This window comes from Ambystoma mexicanum, chromosome 12, assembly GCF_040938575.1.
Source record: "Ambystoma mexicanum isolate Mex_15411 chromosome 12, UKY_AmexF1_1, whole genome shotgun sequence".
Lineage (NCBI taxonomy): Eukaryota > Metazoa > Chordata > Amphibia > Caudata > Ambystomatidae > Ambystoma > Ambystoma mexicanum.
Window position 1 is genome coordinate 469495529 of NC_090936.1, and position 19479 is coordinate 469515007.

The 19479-nt window shown below is 46.6% G+C and overlaps 1 protein-coding gene across 1 annotated transcript in view; it reads right to left on the reverse strand.

Annotated features, from left to right (window-relative positions):
* The window catches only part of TRIM24 (tripartite motif containing 24), a 1617419-nt gene that overhangs the window by 1061528 nt on the left and 536412 nt on the right, over nt 1-19479 (reverse strand). Inside the window, exon 7 of the mRNA XM_069628744.1 lies at nt 8055-8201. Within this exon, the coding sequence (XP_069484845.1) occupies nt 8055-8201 (147 nt within the window). The remainder of the gene's footprint in view (nt 1-8054; nt 8202-19479) is intronic.

Below are 19479 nucleotides of genomic sequence, written 5' to 3' on the forward strand. Positions count from 1 at the left end.
TATATTTATTAAGGAAGCAATCACTTTGCGCAAACGGCGAGCCAATATGGTAGTGAAGATTTTCACGTCCTAATTTAGCATTGCCAGGGGACGTTAGGAGTCAAGCCTCTCTTGTCCATTTCCCAGGCTTAGAAATAGGTAGCAGAGTTTCCTTCATGCTTGCCAGGAGCAGGCCGTTCTCGTATGCCTCCTCAAAGACCTTCATTAGTGTCAGGGCTAACATGGAGCTATACACTTTGTAGAACTCTGCCAGGAGTCCATCGCTCCTTGGGGTCTTACTGGTGGAAAGGGAGGTGACCGCCTCTTCCAGTTCTTCCAAGAAAATAGGCTGGTGCATAACAGCCACCTGTCCTACAGCGAACCTCGGGAGCCAAATCTGCGGAAATGCAGCATTTAGTTCCTCTGGATGTATCAGTTTATCGTGTCCGTACAGTTGGGCATCAACCGTGGAAAATCTGTCATTGATTGCCGATTAGGATCGCCATGCGGCACCGTATTTGTCGTATAATATAGTTGTTCTTTCAGGTTGCACTCGTTTGCATAGCGACGGCAACAACCTCCCAGTTTTATCTCCCTCAGCATGCAATTGTGCTGTCTGTGTAGCATAGTCAAATTTAGAAAACCTCTCCCAAGCCTACGCACACTACAACCGCATCCCGATGAGATCCTCTTCCGTCGACTGCAACCCACGATGCAGAGCCTCCAGAGTGTGGATCCCATCTTCAATAGCCTCCAGGTCTTCCTTCAGTTTCCTACAAATGCCCCCTGCACTAGCTATCATTTCCCCCCTGATCACCACTTTTCGAAGTTTCCCCAAACAGTGCCCCAGCTGTCTACACTTCCAACATAAGTCTCCAGGAAATGAACCAGTGTGTCTTGTAGTTTCTCCCTGAAAAGATCATCCCGTAGAGCGCCTGCAAGCACGCGCGATGCTGGGATCCTGGGCCTGGGTCCCCTATTCTACCACGTAACCACCAGTGGGGAGTGGTCAGATATTGTAAGTCCCATATAGTCCACTCTAGTGTATTCGGTTAGATGTTCGGCACCTACAAACAGGTAGTGTATTCTTATGTGCAGTTTATGACTGGGTGAATAAAAGGAATATCCCCTTGTATCGGTGTGCAGTTCCCTCCAGATGTCTGCCAAGGCTAGTTCAGACATTAAGGGCTCCAGTAGCAGGGGGAGATTTGTCCAGCGATGGCTCTCAAACGCAGTTCAAGTCGCCGCCCCATAGAAATAAGATGTCCCGTCTTAATGCAATCCGACGCTCAATGAGCAGACGTGGGCCGGAATCGTGTGATTGGGGAAGTAGGAGTTTACAACACAAACTTCACTGTGACCAAGGTGACCACGTAAAATCGTATACCCCTCCCCCCCCCCGCTCTGTCTGTTTCCACCTCTAGAGGTTGGAAGGGGGGGTCGTTGAATCTATCCATACTAGCACTTCACTTACAAATTTAGAATATATAGAGCCATAACCGGCCCCTCTCCATCAGTTTATGAACAATTATTGGTCCCCTGCTAGTAAGTGAGTCTCATGTAAGAGGGCAATAGATTATCTTCTTCTGACGTAATAATTATAATAATAATTTGGCATTTATATAGCGCTATGAACCCTCAGGTATCCGAGTGCTGCTAATTATTAACAACGGTGTGTGGTGCTCATTTATCAACCTCGGAAGGATGAAAGGCTGAGTTTGGCCCTGCTGTGATTCGAACCTGTGTTAGCAGGCTCTGCACGGATGTCAAAGCAAGCGCTCTATTTGCTGTGCCACTTGACCGGCACGTAGGTAAGATCCCACCCTGTTTCTGCGCATGTATGATCCCAATCCCCTCAGGTTCCAGGATATTATCCTAATCAGTGCCGTAGGATTCAGCAGTCTCCCTACAGTACTCCCAGGTGAGCCCACCGTATGTCTGTTAGGCAGAAACCTGTGCAGTTCCCTTAGGGACCACTGCAAAAGGCTTAAGACTACAGGTGTTGGCAGTAAACCCAATTGGTAGCAGTCTATAGCACCTAGATTTACCTGGTAGCTGTGGCTGAGCAGCCAGACTTCTCTCAAGAAGAGTTAGACAGTATATAGAGTATACACAATAGGTACAGAGATACAGTAGCACAAGCAAACACTGACCAGATCTTTGGTGTAAAAGTATATAATTATTTATTTAAAGACACACTTGTAAATTACACTAGCACAAAAAGTGGTAAGTAAATTCAACACACAGTCACTATTATAGATCTACAACCCTGATTACTTATTAGACAAGTCTTAGTGAGAAACACCACTTATTTTCAGACAGAGGTGAGTGCTTAACTTAAGATGGCACTCTAATACGTTTTTTAAAAAAAAGGGAGGGACAAGGCAGAGTTATGAAAGCACACAATTCCAATACTTTTAAAAGAACCACAGTGAGGCAGGTTAGGCAAAGTCTACTGGAGAGCAAGGAAGTTCAAATGCCAGGCCCACTCTTCGAGAGAGCAAGCGAAATGTGTCCAGGATCACACCCCACTGAGTCTTTGTGGATAGTTCAAAAAAAGATGGGATCAAGTCAGGAAAAGTTAGTTAACAGGCCCAGGCTAACTCAGGTTAGAAAGTCGAGGATTTACTGTCACCTTGAACTATCTGTCACAAGGGAAGCCAGGCGGGACACAGTACCTGAAATGGGAAGAACGCTCCAGCGGGGGCAGGCAGTTGTTCCTGGCAGCGGGTGCAAGTCGGTGTTTCGTCCAGAGGAAGAGAAGGTCTCGACGTGGAGGAAAGATGAAGGTCGTTGCACTGCCAGGGAATAAACCAGCCGCGGAGTTCTCTGGTTAAAAGGTACTACCCTTTTATTCGCGGTAGTCGTAAACAGTGGTATTCCGGTTGCCGGGATGCTTGGCACAGGCAAGGCAGCCATGAGATGATCCAGGAAGGCAAAAAGACGGGCAAACTGGTTATCCACACCAGTCAAAGGAAGTAGACTCTTCGGACTGGAGATCTCCTCTGTCGTCGGGAAAAGTGGTGAGACGGTTCAGCAGGGCTCCACCGGTGGTGTCGTTGTTGCAGGGCGGCTCAACTTCTCCCTCCTCCGATTCTTTAGGTCCTGTGGGGACTTCTGAAGTTCCAGTCCCCAAAGCCCTGCTTTTATGCAGAAAACCCCCATTCATCAGTCCTAGCTGTCACTCAAACATGCTAAGTGGTGAGCCGGGCGGCTCACCACTGGGCCAATCACACCAGAGTGCGACTTGAGTTGCCAAGGCAACTCAGTCCAGGGTGCCTAAACCCCCTCCCACACCCCCTGTGGTACCCAGACAGAGTGGCACCACTTTTGGAGGCTTCTGTGGAGAAGCCCGCCAAAAAGTGGAACAAAGGGCTCGACTTGGGTTGGAGTCACAGAAGCGAACACAAACGCCATTTTGGAACCGAGTTTCGGCAAAAAATACCAACCAGTGAATTTATATTAATTTAATAAATCAGCAGTATGTTCGAGGCTATTTTAAAAAGTGGTAGCCTCGTACAATGGGAAAATCCCATAGGAATATATTCGCGGTCGAATATAAAAAGTAGTATCCACTGCCACCAGCCAAAACTCGGTCGGGGGGGACTGGACAGTGCCCCCTCGAACAACAGACCCCGGGGCAATCGAATTGCCCCGACCAGTACGTCCACAATATGATGGTTTGTACTGGTTCTGTTCACAATTTAAGACTAGTAAAGCCAATGGTGACTTTACATGCCCTGGGAGACAGTAGTCAGTCCCAGGGTATGGAGTCTATGTTTGGGGGTCGTTACGACACCCCTGGGTTACTGCACGGAGGGTGCTATGTAACCCACATACCAAAATCACATGAAGCCCTATGGGGTAAAGGACCCAATAGCCCATAAAACACACAAAAAGTCAAAGGAACACCTCTAATCATGTCTAAGAGTGGGAGAAAGAGAGTCTCACTCTTAGCAGGAGAAAAAAATAAACACCAAAAATCCAGCAAAGCTGCTGGGGGGCTCACTAGGTTTGGGAAATTAGCCTTTACAGAGAATTCTCCCTAACAATGTCTGCCCATGACAACAGCTCACAATGATCGGCACTCATTGCCAGGATCACACTCTCACGCCTGTGTCCAATGTAAACAGTATGAGCCCACAGTGCACCGATTTTCCTCTCTAAAACACACCCACCATCACAGTGTTTTTTGGCGCCAAGCCTCGTGTAACCAAACATAACCCAAACAGGGCTCCTAACCTGGGGTCTAAACAAATCCCAACAGGAATTCGCTATTCAGGCACACCTGTACCCATAAAGCCATTGGGTACTAGGATAAAAAACCAGCAACCAGCTGGCACCAAGTGTCATCCAACTTTGGGTTGTCAGATTCACCAAGGGGGTAACAACACCTCGTCTCCACCTTTATACAGCGCACAGTCTGCAGTGAGCTGGGCATCATCGATGAAATGACATCTACGTCGTTCTTCAATCTCTTTACATAATTGTTCTCATCTTATTTATTCCCGCTATGCAGCTAATGCAGTACTTTGGGGTGTCCAGTACATTCATGCAGGATTCCTCCTGCCATTCTTGACCAGAGCAGGCTGCTTCCTACCTTTGCTCAGGGGGGCTGTTACTTTGTTCCTCTGCCTATCAGTGTCCTCACCTCCAGACAAGTCATTATGGTCAATCCACATATTTACTGCTTCCGGACTATCGAAAAAATGCATCTTTCCATTAAACCATATTTTCAGTCTGGCCAGATACATGATCATATTTAAGCACCAATTTCCTGAGCCTCGCCTTGCTGGGCACAAATGCGTTTCTCCTCTTCTGTACCATAAGTGTGTAGTCGGGGTATATGACGATCGATGAGTTGCCCCTCCGTATCTTCCCGCACTCTCTGGAAAATTGCAAGATCACCACCCTATCTTAGAAATGTAGTATCCCAACTATGACAGGCCTAGGATACGATCCCGGAGGAGGTTTCTTCTGGAGGGAACGGTGGGCTCTTTCAACCACAAATCCTTGTGTTAATTTATCAGGGCCTACCTCCTGGAGTATCAAGTTCTCGGTGTAGGTGGTGGGGTCCTTCTGTGCCTTCCGGCAGCCCCAGCACCCAGATGTTGTTCCTATGATATTTGCCCTCTTCATCCTTAGCTCTTCGTTCCAGTGCGTTGTTACTTGCCTCCAGTGCTTTCAACCTCAAAGCTAGGTCGTCCATGGTGGTGACTGTCTCCTTCAAGAGTGATTCCGAAGTTGTGACCCTTTCCGACAGAGATAGTACATCTTGTTAGAGTAGCTGCACCTTGACTTTTCCTCCTCAATTCTGTTCAAGGAGGATCTGAAGGCAGCAATGGCAGCTGGTATTTTGCTCTGCTGGGGATCTGTCTGTGATACTTGAGCTTCTTTCTGGCTGGGCTCCGCGGTCAGGACAGGGTCACAGGAGTTCTTTTGACTGGCAAAGGATTCCATTATTGTACCCCTACTCTTTTCTTGGTAGGCGACATGGCAAGGTGAGTCATGTTCTTCTGGGCCAAGCTTGTGATCTCCAGGGCAGGGAGTTCCTGCACAAGAGGCTGCAGTGTGGCAGGTTAACATACAGCCAGTTTTCACTAGGCCGAACAATAGCAATGCGGACCCAATGCCAGCTTCAGTTCAACAGGACATAAGGATAAAAAGCTGTGGGTCACAATTCGGTAGTGTCAGTTATACGCAACCCCACCACCCCTGCAGCATCTCCAACAGGCGATGTAGCATTGCGATGCCAGACATCCACTAGCAGCCTACTTGGATGCCCCTCCACTTCCCAAGCCCGCTTCAGGCATTGTGGGACCACGAGAGCCAGTGCAAGAACCCTCTCCCCCTCAAGGTGCATATAATGCAGGAGCCAGTCACAGCCCCTCCATCCACACAGGAGCAGCACCAGCGGTCCCTGTAATATCACACTGCTTGTGTTTTATCATTCTAAAGTGGCTATGCAGACCCCACTGCAACAGTCCCCAAAAGTATTAGCATCTACCAGTGGTAATCTGCCCAAGCATATGTCCAGGGGGGTTGTTAGTCTGCTGCAGACAGTGTGGCACCAGCGCAATTCTATGGGGTGTCAAGAGCAGAGGTAGTTACGGCTTAGGAAAAGGAGTGGGGCTGTACAACAGTTATAATTAAGCGCAATCCTTGAAGTGTTTCGAATGCCTCAGGGTGCCATAATACTACAGTCTACGTGGTCAGCATCAAACTTGCTTCTTGCACACTGCGATGCACCCAGGGCGATCAGGGAATCGTTGACCAAACCAGTTTTCCGAAGTCCCCATACCCTGCGTAGGTAGTGCACTCTCTGGCTGCCATCTTAAGTGGTGGGCGATCTCCCCGCTCGTGATAAGCCCCCAGCGGCTTAGGTAAAGGCTGATTTGTCCAAGAGTACCCATGTCACCACTGCCATGCGGGCCTGCTTTCCGGGTGGGTCGGGTGGGGTGCTCAGACCCGCGCCTCCACGTCTCCAAGGCCGGGAACGGCGCACCCGGCAAGGCCACCAACACAGCTGTTGAGTTGGTAAGAACCCAGTGACTCCCTTTTAAACTCCTCTCAGTCCGTCAGCAGTAAAATCAGTGCAGAGATAGGAAGGGGCATCAGTCCCGCCGCTGTGGTTCTGGCGGGACCGTTCTGTATTGTGTAGTCAGCCCAGCCGCCATCTTGAGTCAGCGTAGTCGGTCCTTCAAAACTCTTCCCAGCTTTCCAGACACCGATTATCAGCACAGCAAAGCCTTGTTTGCAGTCTCAGCTGTCAGCATTCAGGATATCCAAGCAGAAATGCTCTACACCTCAATCTGCGCTGCATTCAGGATCTAGTTACAAGATCTAAGCGGGAGCTCGGGCAAGTCCCATCTTCACTACATGAGCTCAGGCCACTCCCCACCCCTCCACCCTAGAACAGTTCAAACCACTATAGAAGCGGCCATCCTGGGCTGAGCAAACAAAGCCCCTAAAACACAATGGCCCAGAGTAGGTCTTAATAATATGTATTAGTACCCCAATGGCTACCATGAAGCTACATTTGGCTAATGTGTAAATCGGCTTGCCCCCCCCCCTCCAAAAGCAAATAATTAGTATTAAATGTCAAACCGCCTACCCCTGTAGGGCGATATCGTCAGCATAGGGCACACAGGGTCTGGTTAAAACATACCTCTTGGTCTGGGAGCCTTGTGGTCGAGCCAGAACTATATACTCTTAAGGAGTAAAAAGGGATGTAGTGGCAGGGGGACTTCAGCAAAACTCCCTCTGACTACCAAAATAAATTAGAAAAGCCAAAAGGAAAAAATGCAAAAAAAAAAAAAGAGTACGGGTCCCATAAAATGAGACTGTGGAACCCCCAAAATGGAATTTTGCTTTTACAGCTGGTTAGCCAATTCACCATAAAACAATAAAGGTGTACAACAGGGGTGGTAGAAAATGGTTCTTAATGCTTTACTGTGGGGAATAAACGTTCATTGCAAAGCCCTCCTGTTGAAATGCTGATGCAGGGGAAATGCAGCATTAAGTAGCAATGGAAAATGCCTTATTCCTAGGCACAGTCAGGGTATGTGTTATGCTTGACGCGAGTGTTAGTGTATAACTGTTACAAAGTATGCAATTCTATGGTGACCTATACTGGCCTGTGCTGAAATGCAAACTTTTCTGAAATGTTACCCATTGAATTATATGTGTTGATGCTGATGTGGCTTTCCCCTGAAATAAAAAAAACTACAAAGCTTAGTACTGGCAAAGCAAAATCCAGGTAAGCATATACTTTAAAAATAATAAGTCTGTGGGTTATCTGCAAAATACCAGATTTCCTGGTTGGTTCCAGGTTAAAATTGCAAATTCCAAATCCCTTCTTAAGAGTGTAGTTTTGTGGTTCAGCATAGTTGACAATATGTGAACCAAGGAAGTAATTTGGGCCCCCTCTGCTTTGCCTTTGGCTTGGAAGAGCATTTCTAGCCCTAAAATAGGACTGGATAGGAATTACCTTACTTGCATGAGTACGACTTTCTGAACAGTCTTTTGGCTTCCTGGAGAGTGTTCAAGAGACAGTGTTATACTTGAGTTCTTACCAAGCGTTTGCTGTACAATAATGCTGTGCTGCTACCACTGGAAACTGCCCACTTGGAGAAGCCCACCACATGCTCCAACTGACTGGAAAGACCCGCCACCTCGTGCTGCTGCTTCAGAAGCTTCATTCTGCGATCTTTTGCTAGGCTCTGGAAGGGAAAAGACCATTTACATAGTTAACCAAGGACGAGAAGCTAGAAAGATGCAGAACCTACACGATGCAAATGAAAATATTAAATATACATTTTGTTACTGGCTCTTCACATTAAGCAAACAGGAAATTCCACTATAAATGAATTCAGCATATTGCATTGCTTACATGCTGCAAGCCAAACGATATAAAAATGTAAAGCAAAGAAAAATCATTTGATAAACCAAAATGAGGGAGGAAATGGGAACAGAGACATAACGTACTAATGGTGCAGCAATTGAAAATGCTTTATCTGATCGTTAAAATTGAAAAGGTTACTCACCATAATGACGAACGTACTCCTACTCCTGGGACCCCTTTCTTCCTAGGACATTATTGTAACTGAGAAGGTATCCTTGACTTATGAAGATGTAATAATGTTCCACAAGGAGATCCAGTATACCAAGTATTTCCCCCCTCCCGACAGCCCTACAAATAAGGGGTGTATTGGCCACTTTAACTCTCTAAAAAAGGGTAAATACTCCCAGAAAATAAAAATCGGGAGTAAAAATACTCCCAACAAAAAATAGGAAACCGATACGTAGAGCATTGTGCCACTGTTTTCACCCACAAAGCCCCATGGATATGTTTGAACCAGTAGTGCTCATAGTACCACAGGAAGGAAGCACTATTATTATTGCCTGTACGTGTGTCTTTTAATGGGCATGAATAACAAGTAACTTAACTATTACAAAACATTTCTGTTTTCCAGTGAACTTTTTTTACTAGCTTTTAAAATACCCCCATTTAGAATTGTTCATACATTTTTACTCCCTAAAAAGAAAAAGTAACTTGCCCCTGGTAACGTTCTTTCAATTGGATGTTCCTCCCACGTATTTCTCGTCTTATGATAATTATCTCTCAAGCTGATTTGGGGGTGTGGGCACAGGGGAGGCAGGGGAGGGGGGAGTGACGAAGGCTATGTGCCGTCTCGTCGAGTTTATGTCCCTTGAGGGCCTCCGTTCGACTGTCAACGCCATCATCAGTATAAGTAGCACACAGCGCCCGTTGGCTTCAGTTCTGTTTTCCCCCTCCTGAAGAAAAATTACCAGGCGTACCATAGACCGTAGGCTCACAGAAAGCGTAACGTGTAAGAACACGTAAATGGTACGGCGAGGTAGGCTGGGAACGGCGATGAGGAATCCATTGGAGGAAAATCCAATCGAAAGAAAGTTACCAGGGTAACTTGTTCTTCGAATGGGTTGTGTCCTCCCCCGTATTCCTCCTCTTATGATAGACTTCCAAAGCAGTAATAATTTGGTGGTGGTAGTACAAATTAAATTTTGCTCTAATCATGGACCGGATGAAGGACTGCTTTTGCAAATTGTCCTCCCTGACTGGAAGACGAATACAGGCAGTAATGTCGGACAAAAGCATGAATAGACGACCAAGTGGCCGCTGAACAAATGTCTTTGATAGGGACACCTCTTTGAAGAGCAGCAGAGGTTGCCATGTCCCTTGTGAAATGTGCTCCGTGGGTCGTCCGGCGGGTCCTTGTCCGCTAATCTGTAGCATTCACCAATAGCCAGAATGATCCATCTGGATATGGTTTGTTTAGTAACAGCTAGACCCAATTTGGGGCAAGTACAGCCAATTAATAATTGGTCATTTTGGCAAAATGTAGCCATTCTGGATATGTAAAAACAGAGACCTTTTTGGGTCTATTCTGTGTAATCTTTCCTGCTCTTTTCCCAGATGGGAAGGTGGATAGAAAGTTAGTAAAGTAATTTTTTGTGACAAGTGGAAGTCGGAGACTACCTTTGGAAAAAAGAAGGTTTCACCCTGAGAATAACATTGTCTTTATGAAAAATTGTATGAGGAGGTTTACAGGAAAGGGGCTGCAACTCGCTTACCCTGTGGGCTGACGACATTGCAATAAGTAAAAAAGTGTTTAATGTGAAAAGTATTAATGGGAATTAGTGTAAAGGCTCAAAAGGAATGCATATTAAAAATCTTTCAGATCCCATACAGGGACTTATAATGGAACTGGTGGAAATACATTAGTAAGCCTTTTAGGAATTGAAAAACATGAGGGATCTTAAAATATGAATCCTCCATTGAAGAGTGCTTGAAAATAGATCGCACCGCCATGTAACCTTTAATTGTTCCAATCTAGTGCCCCAGATTTGCCAAATGTAACAAAAAAGAAAGCACTAAGTGTGTCGCATAGAAAGGGATCCACATTCGTATCCCTGCACCAGATGCTAAACTTGTTTCAAAGGCAGCGGTACAAACATTTTGTTGCTTGCCTTCTGGCAGAAAGCAAAACCTCCATTATGTCATCCGGAAGGTCCCAATCCTTGTATCTTAGCCTTTCAGAAACCATGCGTGAAGGCTGAGTGTCTTGACCTCTGGATGGAGAACTCAACCTTCCTCTTGCGAGAGAAGATCCTCTCTTTTTGGAAGACGCATTGCAGGCCAGATGGACATGTCCAGAAGGTCCGGGTACCACGTCCTTCTGGCCCAATCCGGAGCAATTAGGATAATGGATTTCCTGAATTTTCTCAACCTCCTGATCACGTGAGGAATGACGGGGACTGCAGGAAACACGTACAGGAGTGGAAACTCCCTGTCCACCACAAAAGGCATCCCCTAGAGCTCCTCTTGGAGGAAATTCCCTGGAGCAAAACAGTTTGAACTTCCAGTTGGCACTGGCCGTGAACAGATCCACTTGAGGGGTTCCCAAAAGGGTGAAGATCTCTTGAAGGACTTCCTGAGCTGGTTCCCACTCGTGGGAGGCTGTGCTCTGCCTGCTCAGAGCGTCCTCCACTGTGTTCTCCTCTCTGGCTAGGTGAACTGCCGACAGTGAGATTCCTTCTTGAATTGCCCAGAACCAGAGCTGCATTGCCTCTCTGCATAGTGGTAGTGACCCTACACCTCCTCTCTTGTTGAGGTAGTACATGGCCACTGTGTTGTCCGTCATTATCAGGACATTCTTTGCCTATACAGAGGGCAGAAAGGCCTTCAGCGATAGGTCTGATTGCCCTCGGCTCCAAAAGGTTGATGTGTAGTTTGGACTCCAATGGACACCAACTAAGGCTGATTGTCAGATCGTTGGTGTGGGCTTCCCCACCCTGTGAATGAGGCGTCTGTCACTACAGATATATCGGGCCATGGATGCCAAAAATATTCTCCCTTGATAATGATGTCCTTGCAAGCACACCACAGAAGGTCCTGGGAGAGACTGCTCTGAACTTTCAGGTGCTCTGACATTCTGTCTAAAAACTAGCACCAGTGAGTCCTGAAAGCCCATTGGAGGGATCTCATGCTCAGGCGGGCCTCTGGCACCAGGAAAATGAAGGATGCCATGAGACCAAGCGAACCTTAATAAAGCAAAGGATGGAAGATGCTGGGCACTTTGAATTCCATATAGAGTTTAATAAACTTATGAGAAAAATCCATCTCAAAGAATTCTTCGCACTAGAAACGGAACGAACAGTAGATGGACCTACCAACTGTACCGGCCTACGCAATCCATCCACTTTTTGTCCGCCTTCCCACAGCTTCTCTCCGGAATCTCTGATTTTCGAAAAAAGAAAGTCAATGCAGATATTGCCGTCCTTGAAGCTAATCAACAAAGACCTTTTCAAAACCTATCTAGAACAGAACAACTTGCCCTCGATTCCCTATCTAAAAATCACTCCATCATTATCAAAAGGGCCGATAAAGGTGGAGGGGTAGCGATCCTTAATCGCAACGATTACATCAAAGAATGCGAAAAACAATTAAGCAACAATCACTATTACAGACTTTTTACACAAGACCCTACTAAAGAACTCCAAAGCCTAATTTCAGACAAGATCTCCAAGGCTAGAGATCGCGAATGGATCTCAAAACAAGAAGCAGCTTTCCTACACAACAAAAAACTCAGCATCCCGACGTTTTACACTACCAAAAGTGCATAAAACCCTCATCAACCCACCGGGACGACCTATAGTGTCAGGAATCAATTCAGTTTTAGAACCACTCTCCACATTCGCTGACCACTATCTGAAAACGTATGTACAGAAAATACAATCTCACCTAAAAGATTCTAGAGATGTTATTAACAACTATGAAAATCGGGATTTCGATCCCTCTACCAGTTTGCTACTAGGATTGGACATAATTTCTCTCTATACCAATATACCTCAACAAGCCTCAGTTGATACGATAGAAGAAATATTATTTACACGTGACGATCAAGACCCTGTTCCTACCTCATTCATCCTCTGGTGTGTGGAGCTAGCGCTTAAACGAAATAACTGAGTTCAATGGGAATTTTTTTCAACAAATTGAAGGAGCAGCCATGGCTCCTAGTATAGCAAACCTCTATGTCGAGACATTTGAAAAGTCTCACATCTACAACAACAATAACCCATTCATTAATAACATCACCAGATGGAGCCGATATATTGATGACATTCTGGTATTATGGAAAGGTACCCATACCGAGGCAAATAACTTCTTCACATGGCTGAACTCTCTTAACCCTCATTTACAATTCACCATGACGGCTAGTAATGAATTCACCAACTTTCTAGACCTAACCATCTTCCATCAAAATGGTGTTCTTAAAATCAAACCATATCACAAACCTACAAACAAGAACTCCTTACTAGATTATTCTAGTCACCATATTAAACATGTGCGGGACAACCCCCCCTTTTGGCCAATTTCTACGCCTCAAAAGAAACAGTTCAGACAAAGATACATACGAAGCAGAAGCCGCCACTCTGAGTAAAAAACTTAGACAAAGAGGCTACCCCATAAAACTAGTGAAAATATCAGCTAAAAGGGCATTTAACACACCGAGAAGCCTTACTAGAACCTAAACCTATTAAACCTAAGGATGACCGTATTGTTTGTGTTAACACTTTTACGGACCAGAGTTTTAAAATCACCAATATCATCAAAAAACATTGGAAAATTCTTAACACCGCTACTCAATCTATGCCAGTGCCAATATTTGCCTATAAACGAAGCACCACTATAGGCAATAGAGTTAGTAACAGCAAATTAAAATGCCTTAATACAACCAACCATAAATTGACCACTCTATGGGGCCTTCCAGACGTCACCAGACATTTCCCATGCGGCTCCTGCGGGGTATGCAAACTTACCACTAAAAGCAAAGAAGTTGATATTGGCCTTTCAAAGCTCTGGACCCAAAAGAACCTCACCAATTGTAATACTGAGTTTTTGGTTTACTTGATTAAATGCAAATGTGGACTGCACTACGTGGGAAAAACCATTCGCAAAGTGAAAACCTGTATCATGGAGCACCGAAGCAGCCTAAGAAATAAAACTGAGAATGCTCCCATGGTCAAGCACTTCATCCACCAGAAGCATAATCATGAAGATTTCACATGGACAGTACTGTTATCCCTGAAAGTGACTAATCGTGAAACACACGAAAAGAAACTTTTAAGAATGGAACAAAAACTGATTTACACTTACACTTTGCACAGTGATGTCAGAGGTCTTAATGAATCCATTGAATGGCACAATATCTAGTTCCATCTTCCCATGGTACCACTGGCAACTACCAGTTAACATCCTGAGCCATCCTACTAGCTCAATGAGACCCCCTTCTTTTCCTATCTACACTCTAGAGACAGATGCTTGCTCTAACTTAATGGTTCTCACCTGTCCTCCTTATGACTAGCCTATCTACCCTGTAGACTACACACTTTTCGCCTATGGAGACACCGACCTATACATATTGACACCGCAGTCAAAGATGGCCGCCATGTCTACGCCACACTTTCAGCGTTTCCTCACATGACTAACACTGAGGAAGGACAACCCACATCTCCATGACTACCCATAAGCATCGGCTTCCCCGCGCTAACAGTCGTCTCAACAGAGCCTCCCTGACTAACACCCGGCGCCACACGCCACGGTCACTCGACAACAGGTAAGCCCCTCTGATGATAGATACGGGCACACGTCCTGTACTTTCAGTTTTCACTTTCACCTAACGCGTCATCTCCCGCTCTATTTCAGCGCCGAGAAAGGGATCCTTCCCATCCGCCAGCCATACCTTCATGGTTACCTCTTCAACCAGACTATTCATGCCCCAGTCTGAAGGTATGACATACGAGCTACCTGCACCCTTTAAGTCTTTGTCATGCATATGACGTTCACACTCACTGTGCCGCGATCGGATATGCATTTCCCGGATAGCTTTCGACAGAAACACTGCATGCGTCTACCACTCCTGATTTCCTTATCCTATCACCCGAACAACAACCTCACCTTTCACCCTTTGTTCACTTAACAGCTGGATTGTGATAGAATTAGACTTTTAATCACAAGGTCTATAGCATACACAACATTTACTATTATCCATTCGAGCACTAGCACGACAAATGACCGTACTTTGTCGACCTCCCCACACTGGGTATCTACTTCTATGCAATCTTATGCATATTCCACCCCGCCTCACGGCAAAATTTAGCTATTCACGGCTAAATAAACGGCAGATTCTAGGATTTTGTTATTGTGTTGTGAGCACAAAAAAGGCTTCTATCTTTAAGCAACTCTATGTGCTTAATGTGTTAATTATATACTTTGTAGGATTAATTCCCCTACACCTACTGACTGCCAGAAGTAGAGAGCCCCCAACAGCACCACTCAAGGTAATTACCCCTTATTAGATGGTGCCTTAGTTCTTTCATTTGAACTCTTCAAAGTACCTAGCTACTCACAAGCTGATTCTTTGTTTTATGTGTTTTTAACCCTACAGATGCTATGAGACAGACGTTGACTATATCTACAATCCAATAAGAATCAGGCTATGTCGTAAAAACCATCTCCTCCTGATGAATGGTCTATACTAATGTTAAAAATAACAGAAACATGTTGAGACAACTCTCTGGACTAAAAACAGAGACATAAATCTAGGACACATTAATTCTAGTAGAATCCGGTACTTCAATATCTGTTTTACAAGTACCAATTGTGTATGTATCTTCTGTGAATTTGTTTTAACTCGCTACCTAAGCCCGTTACGTTATCCCTTGTTTTATATTGGATGTTATGTATTGTATGTGGACCATTTTATTTAATTATATGTTTTAACTTTCAAGACTAACTATTAAAATTGATACTGATCTTTTAACCGTTACTGGTCCCCCTTTATCGGACTTATAGTTTTTTTAAAACTCTAGCATCTGCATACTAGTTTTGTCTCCTAATATATATTCACTCTGAAATGTAACCATCTGCAGAATGTGTTGAGCTCCCACATTGGGTGGCAAGGCTTTCCCAGAGGAAACATCCAGAACTGTTCCGATAAAGTGGAGTCTTTGAGATGATATCATGTGGGACTTCTTGTAATTGAGGGAGAAGCCCAGTCTGTAGCGAGTGGCAGGTTATGCTGAGATGTTCCCCGGCTTCTTTGGGTGAACGTGCCCTAATCAGCCAATTGCCCAAGTCGGGGTAGACGCAAAAACCCCTTCTCCAGAGACTCGCTGCCACCACCACCATCAACTTGGTGAAAACCCTTGACCGAGGAACATGTGTGAAAACTCAAAGACTTGGCCTATATACTGGCCAAGCGTAGAATTGCCATGGGCTGGAATGCTAACAGACCAAGAGTGGAAGTATGGTGGTACGACCTTTAAAAATGGGTAGATGCAGAGACAGCTGAGTGGAGTGAAGCAGTTAACAGAGAGGGGGATGATCTAAGGGAGACACTGATGGCTTGGAGGCACTTGGCGGCCACACTGTTTGGGTCTGCCCAGACCTGCTCAGGAGACGATGACTCCTCGACAGGTGCAGAAGGGAAGTCACCCTTAGTGGATGCAATGGATGATGGGGAAGTAGAGTAAGCTTGGGAAGGGGGAGGGTAACGGGGAGACGATGGACCTATTGTGATTGTTGTTTATTGGTTTATGTTGGTTGTCTATGTTAAAATCAATAAAAAATGTTTTAAAAAAACAAAAAACCCTCGACAGATGTCAGCCCGAATGGCAGAACTCGAAACTGATAATGAGAACCGCCAACCGCGAACCTCAGGTACTTTCGGTGCTTGGGATGGATAGGCACATGAAAGTAAACATACCTGAAGGTCCAACAATATCATCCAGTCTTGGAGTTGGAGGGCCTGGAGGATTTGGGAAAGGGTAACCATCTTGAACTTGTCCATCCTGAGGAACTTCAAGTTTAAGTCCAAGATGGGTCTCAATTCTCAGTTCTTTTTGGGAATCAGAAAGTATGGGGAATACCAATCCTTGTTTCTTTCCGCTAGAGGTGCATGGTCCATTGCACCTTTCTCTTGCAGGGTCAAAATTTCCTGCACAAGGAGCGGATCTGGAATTTTGAAAGTTGTTCCCCAGTGAATGATCCGGAGGCCTTGTTTGGAAAGGAAGGCAGTAACCTTGGGGTACAGTTTGCAGTGTCCAAGCCTCTGAAGTAACGCCTCGCCATTCGTTCAGATGCTGAGTAAGTCTGCCTCCCACTGGGGTCTTGTGAGTCAAGGCCTCAGAGTGGTTTTGAGGTGGCTGAAGCAGCGGCTGATGGTAAAGCTGTTGCTGCTTGGGTTGATTTAGCACCTCTCCCTTCACGAGGAAATCTTCTCTGACCTCTTTGACCGGCTTGTCCTCTTCCTCTTCCAATTGAGCCATAGAATCGAAAGGACTTAACCTTCCAAGAAGATGAGCCAGAGTAGGTGTGTTGAGGTGGTCTAATGGCAGCGCTAAGGGATTTAGCCGCCACCTTTGAGGTCTGCAGCTTTTCCAAACTCTAATCTGCCTTTCTGCCAAACAGCCTCGAGCCGTCAAAGGGCATGCGAGTAGACTACCTCGCACAGCTGGTGCAAACCCGGACTTCCTCAACCACACAAATCTACTTAACACTGCTAGCTGCCATGGATCTGCTGATTCTGTCTGCAGTATCAAGTGCTGACTGGAGATATTCACCCATTGCCTCCTTACCATCTTTAATTTATTTGGTTCTTTATATGGCGCACCTAACCTGGAGGTATCTGGGCACAAGTTTACAGGTTACAGTAAGGTACAAGAATTGTGAGTTTCATTACATATAGCAAGGTACATACATAATTAGGACTAGGTGACATATTGGAATACATATGCATAAAATCAGTAAACAGGACAGTTTACAATGTGAAGCTTTTATCAGTATCTATAAGCAGAGCCATGTTTTCAGTTTTTTGCGGAAGGCCCAGAAGGCTGGCTCTACTCTTAGGTTTGCCGACATGGAATTTAGCGGCTAGAACTGGGAAACCCTTACACAAACCTCCACCCCCCCCCCTCCCCCACCACCTGCTTTTTGTAGTTTACATCTGGGTATAGTTCGTAGGTTGACCTGGGAAGATCTAGTGGGCTGGTTAGTTTGCTTGTTTGTGAACTTAATGTTTAGGTATTTGGGGGCTTTGTTAGACAGGCACTTATGGGTTAGTGAGAGAGTTTTAAAGGCAATTTTCTCCTTCTCTGGTAGCCAATGAGCATTTTGTCTGGCAGAGGTAATGTGATTGGCTTTAGGGATGTTTAACCCTTTAAGTGCCAAGGGCGAGGTATCTCGTCCTTGACAGTGCACACGCAGTGCCAAGGACGAGATAGCTCGTCCTTTTCGGCACCTTGTTTTGAGCGATCCCTGCAAAGCAGGGATCGCTCAAAACTGTAATCCAACCCCCGGGCTATGTGAGGGGGAGGTCCCCCCTCACTGCCAGGGGGCTGGATTACCTTCAGTGTCACGTCGGTGTGCGTAACGCACGTCGGCGTGAAACTGAAAGTAAATTCCCCGCAGCAGCCATTTTCGGCTGCTGCGGGGAAGAGAGAAGGTAAGAGACCTTCTTTGTCCGCCTCGATCTCCGGCTGTATTTCAAGCCGGAGACCGAGGCGGGTATCGTTGGAAAGGGGAGATTCTCCCCTTTCCAACGATACCCATTGTGTGGCATTGCTGCCCGCGGATCAAGCGCAGGGCGCGCGATCCGTGGGCAGCAATGCCACCGGATCAATACAGATCCGTTTGTGACGCAGGGGGAGGAGGGGGCTGCTTACTAGGTAAGCGCCCCCCCTCCCCCGTGGCCCCAAGGCATGGGGCCACAACGGCAGAGACCCCTGGGGGCAGATGATCACTGCCCGCAGGGGTGAAATAAAAAAAAATAAAAAAAAAAAAATCGAGGGATGGAGGGAGGAGGTTTGGGGCCCACTAGACCACCAGGGATTTTGTAAAAAATTGTGTCCTTGGAAAGGGGGGGTTCCCCCCTTTCCAAGGACACCACATATATGAGGCATTGCTGGTCACGGATCGGCGCAGAGCGCTCGATCCATGACCAGCAACCCACTAGACCACCATGGATCCGTTTGTGTGGGGGGGGAGGGGGCTGCCTCAAGTAAGCAGCCCTCTCCCCCTCCCAGCCCCCAAAGCATGGGGGCACATGCATGAGAACCCTGGGGCAGATGGCTGACCATCTGCCCCAGGGGAATGAAAAAGAAAAAAATTGAAAGTATGTGGTAAGGGGGTGGGGGAAGGGGTGGGGGTGGGGGGCCACTAGCCACCATGGATTTTTTATTGAATGAAAGGGGGGGGGATGCCCCCCCACCGAAGTAGAAAGGGACACCCCTTGTAACCCTCCCTGGGGGCAGATATCTGCTCCTAGGAAGGGGCATCTGACCCCAGGGAGGGATGCATGAGGTGGGCCCCCCCTATCTGCCCCCAGGGTGGGTTGCATGAGGTGGGGCCCTCCATTTGGGGTGGGGGGGTTTGAGGGCCACCCCCCGTTGCGGTACATCATGCGCTGCCAATTTAGGGTGGCCCTCAGCCCCCCCTAAAAAGCAGCCTGTGAATTTGTATTTTGTTTTTTGTTTACCCTACTTTGCTTGGTGCAGATGGCCACATTAGTGTGGCTATCTGCCCCCAGGGTGCCCAAACCCTACTGCCCCATCTATTGGGGGTCCTGCCCACCTTTTGGGGTGGCCCTCTCCCCCCTCACCCCAAATGGAGGTGGGGTGTACCTCACGCAGCCGTTTGGAGGAGGCCCAGGGAGGCCTGCATGAGGTGTGTCCCCCAGCCATTGGGGGTGGGGTGGGGGGGCACCCCAAAAGGTGGGGCAGGACCCCCAATAGATGGGGCAGTAGGGTTTGGGAACCCTGGGGGCAGATAGCCACACTAATGGGCCCATCTGCACCAAGCAAAGTTGGGTAAACAAAAAAAAATATACAAAATCACAGGCTGCTTTTTAGGGGGGGCTGAGGGCCACCTTAAATTGGCAGCGCATGATGTACCGC